At 38.6% G+C, this 15,248-nt stretch overlaps 1 protein-coding gene and 1 pseudogene across 5 annotated transcripts in view; one reads left to right on the forward strand and one right to left on the reverse strand.

The window, feature by feature from the left end:
* Positions 1-2,832: 2,832 nt before the first annotated feature.
* Positions 2,833-15,248, forward strand: part of ZMYM4 (zinc finger MYM-type containing 4) — a 145,994-nt gene continuing 133,578 nt past the window's right edge. For 2 of the 5 annotated variants that reach the window (XM_086716427.1, XM_086716426.1), the window contains exon 1: positions 2,833-3,216. Coding sequence is in view for 1 of the 5 variants with exons in the window: in XM_086716426.1 (XP_086572552.1) it covers positions 3,178-3,216 (39 nt within the window). In the remaining 4 variants the exon portion in view is untranslated. Of the gene's footprint in view, positions 3,217-3,385; positions 3,411-15,248 lie in introns of those variants that run through there. The other 3 variants (XM_086716430.1, XM_086716431.1, XM_025934032.2) reach the window with 2 other exon arrangements.
* On the reverse strand, positions 8,958-9,558 carry LOC112871744 (small ribosomal subunit protein uS10-like; annotated as a pseudogene).

The raw sequence follows: 15,248 nt of genomic DNA on the forward strand, positions 1-15,248 counted from the left end.
CTTTACCTGGAATTCCAAACAGAAGCAAAGCAAAAATGCTTTCTATTCGGAAAGGCTAGAGTAGAAAGACAGAGGTGTGTGTCTTTCAATCACTGCCTCTCTTTTCCTTCTTATTCCTTCTGCCATTTAACTAAGAGCCAGGCTTTTCGTTTACTTTCCTATGTCACATTTTCATGGCTTAGCTGTCCTAGATGAAAGGAGCATCTCCTCTGGAGTCTGGGGAGAAATGAGATTCTTACTATGTACCAAATTTTATAAGTTAAATGGAATTAAGGAAATTTAGCAAATTCTTTTTCTCTCCACTAAGCCTATTCTACTCTCTCCTGATTATGGAAATAAGTCTCAGAGCTCTACTTCAGGCCAGAGTCTAGGATAGAACATGATTTAAAGAAAAAAATTAAAATGAATCAGCTTGATATTTGTTAAAGTATTATACTATTATATTTTACTTTTTTTTTGAGAAGTCAGAAGATTGGATTTGTACATGACATAATCCCATTTTAAATGTTGGCAAATAATTAAAAAATTTAAAAATGTAGAATGTATAAAATAATATACTCTTCTAGTGCTAGGAACCAAAGGGTTCTAAGAGATTTAAAGATATTAACTAATTCTCCCAACAATGCATTTTACAGAGGAGGATACTGAGGCATAGAGCAAGTTACTTGACCAAGATCACATAGCTATATGTGATGCAAACCAAATACATGTCTATGGGGAAGATTGGTCTGCAAGGCAACCAATATGCAACCTCTAGTTCATGATATATTGGAATAAGCTAGAAAGAAAAAACCTTTGGATTCTGGCTTGGCTTCTCTGCTGAATGACCATGTAGTGGTCACTTAACCTCTGTAAATCCCTCTGTAAAATAAGCATAATATGATTAACTTTGCAGTGCTCACTAAGTGTTGGTTTTCTCTTTTCTCCTCCTATATGGATGCTAGCACTGAACACTCATGATATGCTTGTATATTATCTGCAATGCACAAATCTTGTCTATTGTTCAAGACCCAATATATTCCCAATACTTCCAGAAATAATCTGATATGATAGACACTGCTAGACTTGAGGTCAATATGCTTGTTCCAGTCCTGATGCTGTTATGAATCGTTTGTGTGATCTCACACAAGTTTCTGAACCTCAGTGACTCCATCTTTAAAATGTGGTGTTGGACTGAATCAAATGGCCTTCAGATGTGTCTTGAGAAATGCCACATTTCTCTAATGGTGGGAAGTGTCATGAAAGAAGAAGAGAGAGGGCAAGGGGAAGGATAGATGAGCGGATGGGTTCCCCATCTCCACTTCAAATTTAGCAACTCCATTTTAAGCTCAGATTTTATTAGAAGGGAATATTCTACTGCCAATAAAACAGGTGGAAACCACTAGACCTTTCATGTACTCATATTCTCTAAAACAATCTCTTTTTTTTTGGTTTCTCTTTTGGTTTCCGTTTTGTTCTAAACATGGAACTAAAAGATCTGACATGTTTTAAAAATTCCATCTGAAATATACATTCTTTTGTCCTTTCCTCTTTCCTACGCAGAAGTGAAGAGGCCTAAGCAAGGACAAACATGGATACATCCAGTGATTCCACAGTTTTCAGCAAAATGTGACAGATTAAGAAACTTCTCAGTTTCAAAACAGCTACCAAGTGACATGCAAAAGTCACAAATGGTCTCTTTTTATCCTGTGACTTTAGGAATTGCTCATTTGCATTTCAATGTTTCTTGCTGGGTGGGAATGACCTTCAGGAGGCAACTTCTTTGTATTTACCTGATTGTCTCTCAGCTATCATGAACTCCATTAGAGCAATTTTTCTCCACCTGAGGCTAGGGAACTGTACGAAGGGGACTAAATCAAGCCTCCATTCTCTTCAGTCTTCCTCAGTTTCTGTTTTAGGGCAAGATAGACCCAAATCTACTTCCCAGTTTTCTGCTTGGAAATAAGATGAGCATCCTTTAAGTCAGATCCTCAAAGCTCCTTCAATGGAGGTGAATGAGGACATACAATACCTGCAAATCATCACCCATCTTCAGAGAAGAATTACAGTATTCTTGAAACATCATGGAACTTTCATTTCTGATCTTCTAGATGAAAGCTGATTTATCTTTTGCTTTGAAAACTGTTTGGTGCATTGAAAAGCTTGGGAGGCTGTCACTCAAATCTTGATTCTAATTTCACACCAGCATTTAGGTGCCTTGGGGCAAATTACTTTCTGGACTAGGCTGCTATTTTACTATTGGGAGTATTGGAGTAGATGCTTTCTGAGATCCTTCTCGATTTGGATATTCTAAGGACAAATTACTATAGAGGAAATTATCTCCAGTTGTTGGTTCGGTCTTCAAAATCACTATAGGATCTAATTTTGAGGTTAGGCTGTCAGAGTTGGCCCTTAATAGTCTATGCTCTGGGCTTCAGATCTGGCTGTCTAAAGGAAGGAAAGCTGGGTCTCTTTGGGATGACTGGCTTGTTTCCTCATTGGTTGGGATTCTTCATGTTCAGAGGTCCACTGGGAACTTCAGTTCACCATCACTTCCCCTATACAATGGTATCTCCGCAGTCAGGTGTAAGATGGTGATCTGGACCCCTCACTGACATTTCACCCAATTCTCCAGACAGTCCTTTCATTAATTTCTTTCATTCCTCCTTCATCACTGCATCATGGTCCCTTTAAGGCAGCGGCCATAGTTGAGTGGTGGGAGCAGCTGCTGGCAGCAAAGAGACTTGCAGGATTTGGCCTACCCTTGGCCACTCACAGCGCACGCTCAGGACCGGGGGCTTGGTGGGAAAGGAAGGAGGGGCTTAAGGTGCGCCTGCGCAACTGGGGCGCGCGCAAGGGGCTGGTTTGGTGATCCCTTTAAGAAACCGCAGGCGGAGGAATTTCTCTGAGAGAAAATAATCCTACTCACGGGGCCCCTTGGAGGCCATTAACCCCCCGAGTCCCGGCCCCCCCTTTTCCCGGGCAGGCCCTACCGCCCACGCGCGCACCCGTGGGATCTCAGGATCTCAGACCCGGCGCGCGGCATCCGCCCCCTCCCCACTCTCAGCGCCGGGCCCGGTTGGGTCCGGGGAAGCTGCCGCGAGGCGGCCGTGCCTGCAGTGTGGGCGGGGGCCGGGGGCCCGAGAGGTTCCGCCGCCACCGCGCCGGGAGCCGCAGCGGTTCCGAGCGGGGCCCAACATGGCGGAGAGAGAGGTGGAGTCCGGCCCCCGAAAGAGGGTAGGTGAGGTGAGGCAGAACTCGGGCGGCGGGCGGCGGGCGGCGGGGGGCGGGGCGGGAGCCGCGTCCCGGGGCCGGGAATGGGCCAAGCGCAGGCTCGTGGAGGGGTCGCGGAGGCCCGGTTGGAGAGAGGCTGCGGGCAGGACTGAGGCAACCTTGGGTCTGGAGCGTGCTGGAGAGTGGTCCTTCGGCAGGTGGGACAAAGATTTGCTGCTGGTTAGGAGGGGGAGGGGCGGGGGGTTCTTTGCTTTTTTTTATTTTTCCTGCATTGGGGGTGGCTTATCTGGGCCAGGGGAGGGAAGGTGTCAGATTGTTAAGTGCATCTTTAGTAAATCAGAGTCTGGAAGTTTAACTGGGGAGAGGTCAGGTGGGGGTGGTGGTGGCGGGAATAAGTCGTGGACTGGTCTCAAGAGGAATAACCTGGAGGGTTCTTCAGTAACACCGTCGCGAATTCATGCTCCTGCCTCCTTTCCCCTCCCCCCCCCATAACCGTTATTAAGACTAAGGTGGAGGTGGTGCTCTTACCTGTGAAGAAGTGGGGTCGTTGGCATGTCCTGATTTAGGAGAAAGATTTTGGCAACTCTAAATGTCATGTTCTAGTCTAGCCTCTTTACCAACAATTAGGAACGTGGAAGAGTATGACAAGTTTTGTCATAACAGGAATGCACCCAACCAACCTGCAGAGGTGAAGCCAGTTCTGCATAGGAGTTGTTGAGTGCTTTTAAAGTTTGTCTTGAAACTTTTATTTAATTCTGAATGTTTTTTTTTCAGACGGAGAACGATACTGTACTATCGATTGAGCAATATTTTTCAGATTTTTTTTTTTTTTTTTTTTTTACTTCCTACCCACCCCCCCCCCCCCCCCCCCCTTAGCATGTTGAGCAGTAAATTTCTTATCAGGAATCTTGCTTTTGGGAATGATCACAAAATGATCAAATTAGTGTTAAGTCAATTACGTAAAAAAATTACTAGATTTTTACTGATAGTGCCTTTTTTGATTTAGCAGAGTTAGCAATCTCTTGATGATATTAGGGATAGTCATTTGAGTGCTTACTATGTGTCTGGCATTGTGCTTTTTAGGAAGAATTTACCTTTACATTAGCTATGTAAAACCCATTTTGCAGGTGAGGAAATATAGGCTTATAGAGAAATATAGAGAGGTTAAGTAATTAAGATCAGATAGCTATTTAAGAGGTTGAGTTTGGATTTGAATTCAGGTTTGTCCCAACTACAGTACTTGTGTAGGTTGCCAATCTATGTTTCTTTCCTTAAAAGCTTAAATTATAAATAGCCAAAGAAGTGTCGAATAGTTTTTTTCCAACAATTTATTAGGAAATATTTTCAACTACACAGCAAAATTGAAAAATTTTACAGGTGGCGTTCATATACCCACTACTTAGATTGTTCTATTGACATTTTACTGGTTTTATTACATATTTATTCATCTATTTAGTCCTTTATCCTTATATCAGTTATTTTAATGCATTTCATTGTCGTATTTGGAGTAATTACAATTTAATGTTGACAGTCTTAGGTTTATAAAAGTTTAGCTCTTCATGCAATAATTAGTCATAGCTAGAGAACAAGTTAAGCTGTATAATGATAGTGTACCAAGTAGTACATTTAATGTAAATATTGGGTATAGAATGCATGTCTTGAAATCTTAAATTACTCTTCCAGTTGTGAGTCAATTTTAAAGTCGATCCTCATATTTGAGTGAAGGCAGATGGCATGTGATCCACCATTAAAATATATAGGGTAAATTACTTTAGTTGTGTAATGTTCTTTCAAGGAGATTGCTGAATCCAGTTGCTATTATTGCTGTTGTCATTCACCTTATAAGATGGAATGTTCTAGAAAAACATCTGCGTGCTTTGGTAACAATTTCAACTGGATTTTAAATACTTCTTGCTCTTCTAATATGCTTAAACGGTGCTGCACTGGTGGTAATCTAAATTATTATTTTTTAATATGTAATATATGTAGCGCTTCCACAGGTTTTACCATTATTTTACCAATTTCATTGTGGAGGAAGGTTTACATTCATTATTTTTTAGATTCCATAATCCATTTTAAAGTTGTTATTTAATTTTTTTTTTTTTTTTTTTTTTTTTTTTAAGTAATCTCTACACCCAATATGGGGCTCAAAATCATGGCCCTTGAGATCAAGAGTCACATGCTCTACCGACTGAGCCGGCCAGGTGCCCATCCATTTTGTTTTGATATCAAAACAAAATGTTCAGTAGGGTTATCCCGAACTGTACACATGGTATATGCACTTTTTTTTTTTCACTCACTTTTTGGTGTATGCTAAACTCCATATGGATTCCATATGTATATTCTAAACAGGTTAGTGAGGACTATGTGCAAAAGTACAAGATCTTTTTAAATAATTTGGTTGTTTGCTTTGAGGTAGCTAAAAAAAATTGCACAAGCCTAAGTAATAAATTTAGGTTATTTCATCTCAAATTGCATTGATATGACATGGTATTATATTTATGATACTGCTTTGACTTTTATAATCCTAAGTCACAAGTTGTTGAGCACCTATGTTAGTTGATGTACCTTATGCTATGCATTATGCTATGGTATTTATGATCAGCTAGAATAATACATTCTGGCTCTCCTGCTAAATTGCCAACTCCTTTAGAGGAGGGACCATTGTACAGCATTTTGCATCTCCAACACCTAAGACTTCCACATAATAGAACTCAAAAGACTTGGTTTTTGGTAAGAAAGTTCAGTTGTTATAGTAGAGTGTGTATGGCGTGGGTACCAAGTTATCTGTTTTGTAATTTTGGAAGCTTTTGTAAATGTTTCATACCATCTTTATACTCAGTAATTCTCTCCTATGGATCCAGATTTAGGGATCTTCTGATTGTTCGGGATTTTGGTTAGATGGAAGAGTGTAAACAACCTTAAGTTTTGTGTAGGCCTGCCTGGTGTCTATTATGCTTGTGGGCAATTAGAACAATAGGTATTCATTAGATAAGGTTGATTCGATTGTATTCTGACTATATTGGAATGCCAGTCTCTCAATTTGTGAACTTGGGGAAGCTGAGTATGTGGGTGTGTCGGCACTATATCCATCTATCATCTGTGCTAAGAACAAGTTCACATGATGGCCAGTATTATATACACATACACTCTTTCTCATTTTAAAGTTAGGATATTTTTGAGATAACGTTTATGAATTTTTTTTAAGATTGCAAAATTTTTATTTTCTTTTTAAAAAATTTTTTTTTTCAACGTTTATTTATTTTTGGGACAGAGAGAGACAGAGCATGAACGGGGGAGGGGCAGAGAGAGAGGGAGACACAGAATCGGAAACAGGCTCCAGGCTCTGAGCCATCAGCCCAGAGCCTGACGCGGGGCTCGAACTCCCAGACCGCGAGATCGTGACCTGGCTGAAGTCGGACGCTTAACCGACTGCGCCACCCAGGCGCCCCAAAATTTTTATTTTCTTAAATAAGTTTTAAAATTCATTAGGTAGGTTTGTTGTAAATAGTGGAATTATTTTATATGTGGCTATTATAGTAAACCTATGAAGCAGGCAATCTAAATCTGGTGGCCATATTTTTTTTGTGAAATCCCTGTATATATTTTTTTTATGTTTATTTTTGAAGGAGAGAGAGACGGAGTGTGAGTGGGGGAGGGGCAGAGAGAGAGGGAGACAGAATCAGAAGCTGGCTCCAGGCTCTGAGCTGTCAGCACAGAGCCCGTCGCAGGGGTTGCGGGGCTTGAACTCACAAGCCGCGAGATCATGACCTGAGCTGAAGTCGGATGTTCAACTGACTGAGCCACCCAGGTGCCCCCCTATATCTTTTCAGAGTTTACATACAGAATGATGATTTTTGTAAATGTATATGTTATTAAGTGGTCTAGTAAGTTGTATCCGTTCTTAAACTTCTCTGTATATTACATTTGGGACATATATGTTTGGTATACTTAAAGATAAACATATGTAGAAGTAGTATGCTTCAATTTTTGTAAAAACTGACCATTTTCCCCTCCCTACATACATGTGTATATATGTATGAGCTTGGAGAAAGTTGTGGAGGATACATTTCAGGCTACATGTTACCGTTGATTATCTTCAAGGGTTTGAGATAAGGGAAAGGGAGAATAGGGGAAGATTTTTGCAAAATGGAAAATACTCATGGTATAATATTAAGTGAAAATGTAGACTGTAAAATGTTATCCATATTATTATTGTAAATATGTAAACACTGAACATGCGTATAGACAAGGAATAGAAAATAATATGAACAAATGAAAACATTGATTTTATCACGTGATGGGATTATGGAATTTTGTTTTGGATTTCTGTTATTTTAATATTTTATTAAATATTTGCAATAATTGCAAAAGGTTGATCCTTCTTAGTTCCTTGATGAACTTTTTATCTTTTGTCTTTTTGCTAAATGTTTTACTTAAAAGCACAAAAGCATGATGTCACAGGAGAGCCTGGTGGCTCAGTCAGTTAAGCGTCTGACTTTGGTTCAAGTCATGAACTCCCAGTTTGTGGGTTTGAGCCCCATGTCGGGCTCTTTGCTCTCAGCACGGCGCATGCTTTGGATTCTCTGTTTCCCTCCATCTCTGCCCCTTTTCCCGCTTGCACTTGCTTGCTTGCTTGCTCTCTTTGTCAAAGATAAATAAACATTGAAAGAAAAAAATCACAGCGGTACGTATTATTAAAAATATTTGCAGTTCACGTGTCTAGAATGTAAAGCATCTGCTTGAAGAATGCATTGGTTCTGTATAGAGAGCATTTGAAGAGCCCAATCTAGTGAATTGTTTTCACAGTGCCCATCTTATAACTAGCAGAGGTTTCTATAAATAATACTTGATATTTATAGACATTTAAGTTCTAGTCATTATTCTGATTATTTTATATGTAATATATCCTCCAGTCCTTATCAATTCCAATTCCATAAACAGTGGTCACTGTTACTGTCCCATTTTATAAATGAAGAAACTGGGGCAAAGAGTTGTTTTTTGTTTTCTGGGGTTTTTTTGCTCAGGGTCCTAATATAATAAGTTAAACCAGTATCAAGTACTACGTGAAAAATTATACTGTTTGATAAAGTTTAGGTTAGAATTTATTATAACAACATGTAAGAGTTAATATGTCTACTAATTAAATGTAATATATGTAACATAGAATACTGTATATAATAATATGTGTAAAATGGTCTAGGTCCCGAATTCATTATGTGGAATTTTTGATGATTAAAATCAATTGAATTATATTTAAATTGATGTATAAACTACTTCTCAGGAAGCATCGAAATACATTCCAGTTTGAGGTAACCTTAAAACATATCTTCACAACTCACAAGTTTATTTTTAATAAAGTAGACACTAAATATTTTAAAACTATGATATATTTTAAAGTTTGTGCTTCCTTTGAATATGGACTTATTTTCTTATTTTGCTAAAGACAGTATAAGGAGATAAATGTAAAATTGCAATTTCTATGGTATTTAGTGGATATTTTTGAATTCTACATTAGATCAACCACTCTTTAAAGAAGAATAACATTTCCGTTAAGTATTCTGATTATTTTACTGTGCATTAACTATGTAATTATTTTAGTAAAGGAAAGAGAAAGGAGAGCATTATAGTATTAGGTTGAACTATATGAAATTGCTGATATTTGACCATTTGACTTACAAAAACACATTTTCTGTCTTTTTTTTTTTCAAACAACGAATAATCACTTTATTAAAAAGGTTGATTTAAGCATCTACAATGGTGACTTCAACCTCACCGCCTGGCTTAATACTGATGGAAGTAATCTTAATCTGCTTTAATAATCTCAGAAGCACTGTGTGCAAATCAGTGAGTCGCTTGTGGATCCTCATCTGAAAACAGACACAAGTCTTTTTTTTTTTTTTTTTTTAATGTTTGCTTATTTTTGAGAGAGACAGAGACAGAATGTGAGTGGGTTAGGGGCAGAGAAAGAGGGAGACACAGAAGCAGAAGCAGGCTCCAGGCTCTGAGCTGTCAGCACAGAGCCCGATGACAGGCTCGAACTCACGAACTGTGAGATCATGACCTGAGCCGAAGTTGGATGCTCAACTGACTGAGCCACCCAGGCGCCCCCAGACACAAGTCTTAGAACCTTTACTACAAAGAGTTTTTCTCGTAGTGATTCTCAGGGTCTTGGTAGGCATCCGAACTTGTCCTTTCACTTTTAGATTCTTTTCCTTTGCATCTCTAATCAAGTCAGCACATACCTTCTCCAAAGATTTTACATTGCAGCTGGTTGGAGTGATTCTGATTCAGTGAATTGCCACTTCTGGTTCCACGTGTCTTCCCGGTGTCTTGAAAAGCCATGGCTGTGGCGTGGCTTCCTGACTGATTTGTTGTTGGGCAGAAGTGAGCAGTGGTGAGTCAGGAACAGGAGCTGGGTGCCGGGAGCTCCATTGTAGCTGTGACCATGTCTTTCTCAAAGAGCCAAAAATGCATTTTCATATGCCTCAATCTAATAGAGCATGGGCTTCTCAAAGTCAGGTTATGGTACAATCTCTGGTGTTGAGCAATTTTGGGATAATAACACCCACACACATTTATACTTAGGGAATATGCATAGTGGTATTTTAATTTCATTCTTATTATTTTTCTGGCCTCCTGGAAGCTTAAGTTATCTACCTTCCTTGACCAAAGATAGTACCTGAGCAACCCTTTTCTATCGAACATGGACTACCCAATACTCTTGGAGGCCAAGGATCATATGTGTTTATCTTTCTTTACATCTCCCAACGTGTTGGTTTAAGATGTTTTAAGTTACATATATATACACACACATATACATATATACACATATATGCATACACACATATATGTATATATACACACACATATATATATGCCGTCACATGCATACTGCACATTTACAGGCAAAAAAAAAAACAAAACAAAAAACCAAACAAAAAACAAAAACAAAACCCTTTTATTCTGTTTCATAATTTGATATTAATATAGAATATAAAATATAGATTGGTACAGTGAAACCCCATATTCCTATTACTCAGCTTTGACAACTGAACAGTTATCAACATTTTGCTATTCCTGTGTCATCCAACTTTTTTTTCAATGTGTATTTTAAAAAAAAATTTTTTTTTTAACGTTTTTATTTATTTTTGAGACAGAGAGAGACAGAGCATGTACAGGGGAGGGGCAGAGAGAGAGGGAGACACAGAATCTGAAACAGGCTCCAGGCTCTGAGCTGTCAGCACAGAGCCCGACGCGGGGCTTGAACTCACGGACTGTGAGATCATGACCTGAGCCGAAGTCGGATGCTTAACCGACCAAGCCACCCAGGCGCCCCTTTAATGTGTATTTTTGAGAGAGAGAAAGCATAAATGGGGGAAGAGCAGAGAGAGGGGGACAGAGGGTCTCATGAACCATGAGATCATGACCTGAGCTGAAGTTGGTTGCTAAACTGACTGAGCCACCCATGTGCCCCTGCCTCTTTTTTTATTGAGATAATTTTATTTAATTTTTATTAAATTTTTAAAAATTGTTTATTTTTAATATTTTAATTTTTCAAGTTTATTCATTTTGAGAGAGAGCAGGGTAGGGGCAGAGAGAGAGGGGAGAGAGAGAATCCCAAGCAGGCTCTACACTGTCAGTGCAGAGTCCTGTGTTGGGCTTAAACCCATGAACTGTGAGATCATGACCTGAGATGAAATCAAGAGTCAGATGCTTAACTGACTGAGCCACCCAGGTGCCCTAGTTGAAATATTTTTAAAGAAATCTCGAGAATCACATCATTTAATCTATACATACTTATGTATGTATATTTAATAAGTAAGAATTAAAAAAAAATGAAACAACTCCAATACTACCATACCTAGTAAAGTTAAGAGTTCCTTAATCCAGTCTGTTCAGATTTCTTTGATTCTCTAAATGTTTTCTTATAGTTGGTTTGTTTTTAAATCACTATCCATATAAGATTTACCATTTGATTTGGTTTATCTGCCTCTTAAATTTCTCTTAACTTCAACCATCTTCCTCCCTACTGTATACACCCTGAACTTTTCCCCATGCTATTTCTTTGTTGTAAAAACTAGGTCATTTGTTCAGGAGAATTTCCCACATTCTGGATTTGGCTGCTTGAATTCTTGTGGTGTCTTAACATGTTCAATTACCCTTCATATTTCCCACAAATTAGTAGTTACATATGGAGCAGTAGTTCTCAATTTTGGCTGAAACTTGAGAATTACCTGGAGAGCTTTTAAATATCCTGATTCTCAGGTTACATCTCAGATGACTTAAATCAGAATTCATGGGTGGATTCTAGGCATCAATATTTTTAAAAATTTTCCCAAGTGATTCAGTCTGTAGCCAGAATTGAGAACTTGAATTGGTAGAGCTTTATTAGATTTAGATTCAGTTTTTTTGGAAAGAAAAATTCATAGAGTAATTATATAATTTATTTCCAATAAGTTTTAGAAATAAAGGGTGTGCTGTTTTATAATTATAGTGGGACAATAGCCATAAACAGGGAGTATCCTGGACAAATTAGGATATATAATCACCCTGTTAGATGGTTATATCATTCTAGGAGGCATCTAAATGGTTGTCACACTTTAGTGATACTAATATTGATCCGTTTACATTCTTTCTGTCAGTGGAGTCCAAACATTACAACTTCTTAACCTTTCACCTAATGAATTTATCAGCCATAGATGATTGTTGTCTAGATCCATAATTTCCTTTGAGGAATGATTTTTTTTTTTAAATCATTTCTTCTGTATTTATTCACTGGAATTTTTCCATAAAGAATTCCTTCATTGGTTGGATTCCTTCAACCAACAATTTGATTATTATTCACCAAATAACCATTATTTGGTTACCTCATAATATTTATACAGGAAAAGCACAGAGTAAATGCTTATTTTTTTTCCCCTTTATTTGCCAACTTTCAGAAGAATGAATTGATGTCCCTACAAATCCTAAAGGTGAGACTTGGGAGGTGATATGATTATGAACACATGGATTTTTAATATATTTGATATATTTAAATTTACTGTGTTCAGTATTCTTTTTGATGTTTAAATTTGGTATATATTTTATTAATGGCTATTTGTAATAGTATCCTAAGGCTGCCGTAACAAATTATTACCAACTTGGTGGCTTAAAATGGCAGAAATTTTATTCTCTCTCAGTTCTGGAGGCTAGATGTCTGAAGTCAGAGTGTCAGCAAGGCCATGTTCTCTTTGAAGACTCTAGGGAAGAATCCTTTCTCACTTCCATCTTTTGGAAGAATTCTGGAAGCTTCTGGTGGATTGATTTGTGTTCCTTGATTTGTGGCAGTATAACTCCAGTCCACCTCCCTCTTCACCTGTCATTCTCTCTGTGTGTTCTGTCTTTTCTAAGGATACTCTTTATTGGATTTAGGGTCCATCCTAACCCAGGATGATCTCATTTCAAGATCTTTACCTTAATTACATATGCAAGAACCTGTTCTGCTCACTATCTGAGGTTCTGGGTGCACATATATTTTAGGGGTCACAATTCAAGTCACTACAGTCCCCCCCTTGTCCTTCAAGACCATCCCATATGCAACTTAACCATCCAATATGCAAAATACATTCATCCCTATCTCAACATTCCCCAAAGTTTCAACCCATTACAACATGAATTCTTTAAAATAATTTTTTTTAACGTTTATTTATTTTTGAGACAGAGAGAGACAGCATGAACGGGGGAGGGGCAGAGAGAGAGAGGGAGACACAGAAACGGAAGCCGGCTCCGGGCTCTGAGCCATCAGCCCAGAGCCCGACGCGGGGCTCGAACTCACGGACCGTGAGATCGTGACCTGAGCTGAAGTCGGACGCTCAACCGACGGAGCCACCCAGGCGCCCCATACAACATGAATTCTTAAGACTTAATAAATCTCTTCTAAATATCCTTAGCTCAGACCAGCCAAATCTCAGCATCTAAATCATCTGCATGAGGTATGAGTGTGATTCCATCTGGGGTAAAATTCCTCTTTATTTGTGGCCCTGCGAAACCAGAAAACAAATGTTTTGCTTCTAACATACAATTGTGAGACAGACATAGGGTAGATATTCCCATTCCAAAAGGAAGGAAATGGAAGGAATAAAGGGATCACTTGCGCCAGCCAAGTTCAAAACCCAGCAGGACCAGTTTTATTAGATTTCAAGGCCTGAGAATAATTCTCTGTGGCTTGATCCCCTGCCCTCTGGGTTTATGGAGACACCGTAGACTCTTGCTTTGAGCCTACTTCTCTGGTTTCCACTTCTGTGTACCTTTCTTTTTCTTGAAGGGTAGCACAAGTTCACACATGAGTAGCTTTACTAGCTTTTTCTTGACCATAGAATTCCAGAAGTCAGACAGCTTTTTAAAATTTTTGTCTAGTTTCTGTTCTTTGAAGTATAGGCTGGCAGTGTTTTTGTTGGTATAATATGTTCACAAGCCTTGTGAGTCTTCTCTGTGTGTAAAGGGGATCCACACAATTAGACAAGAAGGTTCTTCATAAATCACTGATAACCCCATTTGTATTCCTGACTTAAATTGAGGTGATAGATTGGACCCATGAGTCATATATCTGATATCTTCAGCTAGTAGTTGTCCAGCCATACCCTTGGCCCTTTCTTTAGGGAGCACATTTTTATAATAGTGAATTCCCTAATTTTAGCATCCTCTGCCATCTGGATGGGCTGAGAATCTCCCAGACCATCAAGAGTTACTTCCTTTTTGCTTAATATTTCCTCAGTTTATCTCTTTTCCCTCATTTTTTACTCTTAGCAACAAGAAGAAACCAGGTTGCGCTTTCAGTGCTTTGCTTAGAAATCTCCTTAGTAAATAAATAAGTTCATCACTTCCAAGTTCTGCCTTCTATCCAAATAGTAGAACACAATTCAGTCAAGTTTTCTCCTATTTTATAACAAAGATCACTTTCTAGTTCCCAATAACATATTCTTCATTTCCTTTTGGGATCTCACCAGAAGCACCTTTAACATTCATATTTTCCCCAACATTTTGTTTATGGTATACCTATTCTTTAAGATGTTATAAGCTTTTTCTTCTCTGTTCCTCACTTTCTTCTGAACCTTCACCAGAACTGCCTTTATTTTATTTTTTTATTTTTTTTATAATTTATTGTTTAATTTACATCCAAGTTAGTTACCATATGGTGCAACAATGATTTCAGGAGTAGGTGCCTTTTTGCCCCTTACTCATTTAGACCATCCCCCCTCCCACAACCACTCCAGCAACCCTCTGTCCTCTGTATTTAAGAGTCTTTTATGTTTTGTCCCCCTCTGTGTTTCTATATTATTTTGCTTCCCTTCCCTTATGTTCATCTGTTTTCTCTCTTAAATTACTCATATGAGTGAAGTCATATGGTATTTGTCTTTCTCTAATTTCTCTTACCATAATACCCTACAGTTCCATCCACGTAGTTGCAAATGGCAAGATTTCATTCTTTTTGATTGCTGAGTAATACTCCATTGTGTGTATATATGTTCTCCACATCTTCTTTATCCATTCATCAGTTGATGGACATTTGGGCTCTTTTCATACTTTGGCTGTTGTCGATAGTGCTCCTATAAACATTGGAGTGCATGTGCCCCTTTGAAACAGCACACCTGTATCCCTTGAATACACCTGGTGGTGCAATTGCTGGGTCGTAGAGTAGTTCTATTTTAATTTTTTGAGGAACCTGCATACTGTTTTCTAGAGTGACTGCACCAATTGCATTCCCACCAGCAGTGCAAAAGAGATAGTCTTTGTCTGCATCCTCGCCAGCACCTGTTGTTGCCTGAGTTGTTAATGTTAGCCATTCTGAAAGGTATGAGGTGGTGTCTCATTGTGGTTTTGATAGAACTGCCTTTTGTATCCATGTTTGTACCAACCATCTCTTGAAGGTAATCTAGATTTTTTTTCTATCATGCTTCTTAAAATTCATCCAGCATCTGTCCGTTATCCAATTCCAAAACTGTTTGCACGTATTTAGATATTTATTACAGCAACATACCACTTCGCTATACTAA

This window comes from Puma concolor, chromosome C1 (genome assembly GCF_028749965.1).
Source record: "Puma concolor isolate L17-30 chromosome C1, mPumCon1.1.hap2, whole genome shotgun sequence".
NCBI lineage: Eukaryota > Metazoa > Chordata > Mammalia > Carnivora > Felidae > Puma > Puma concolor.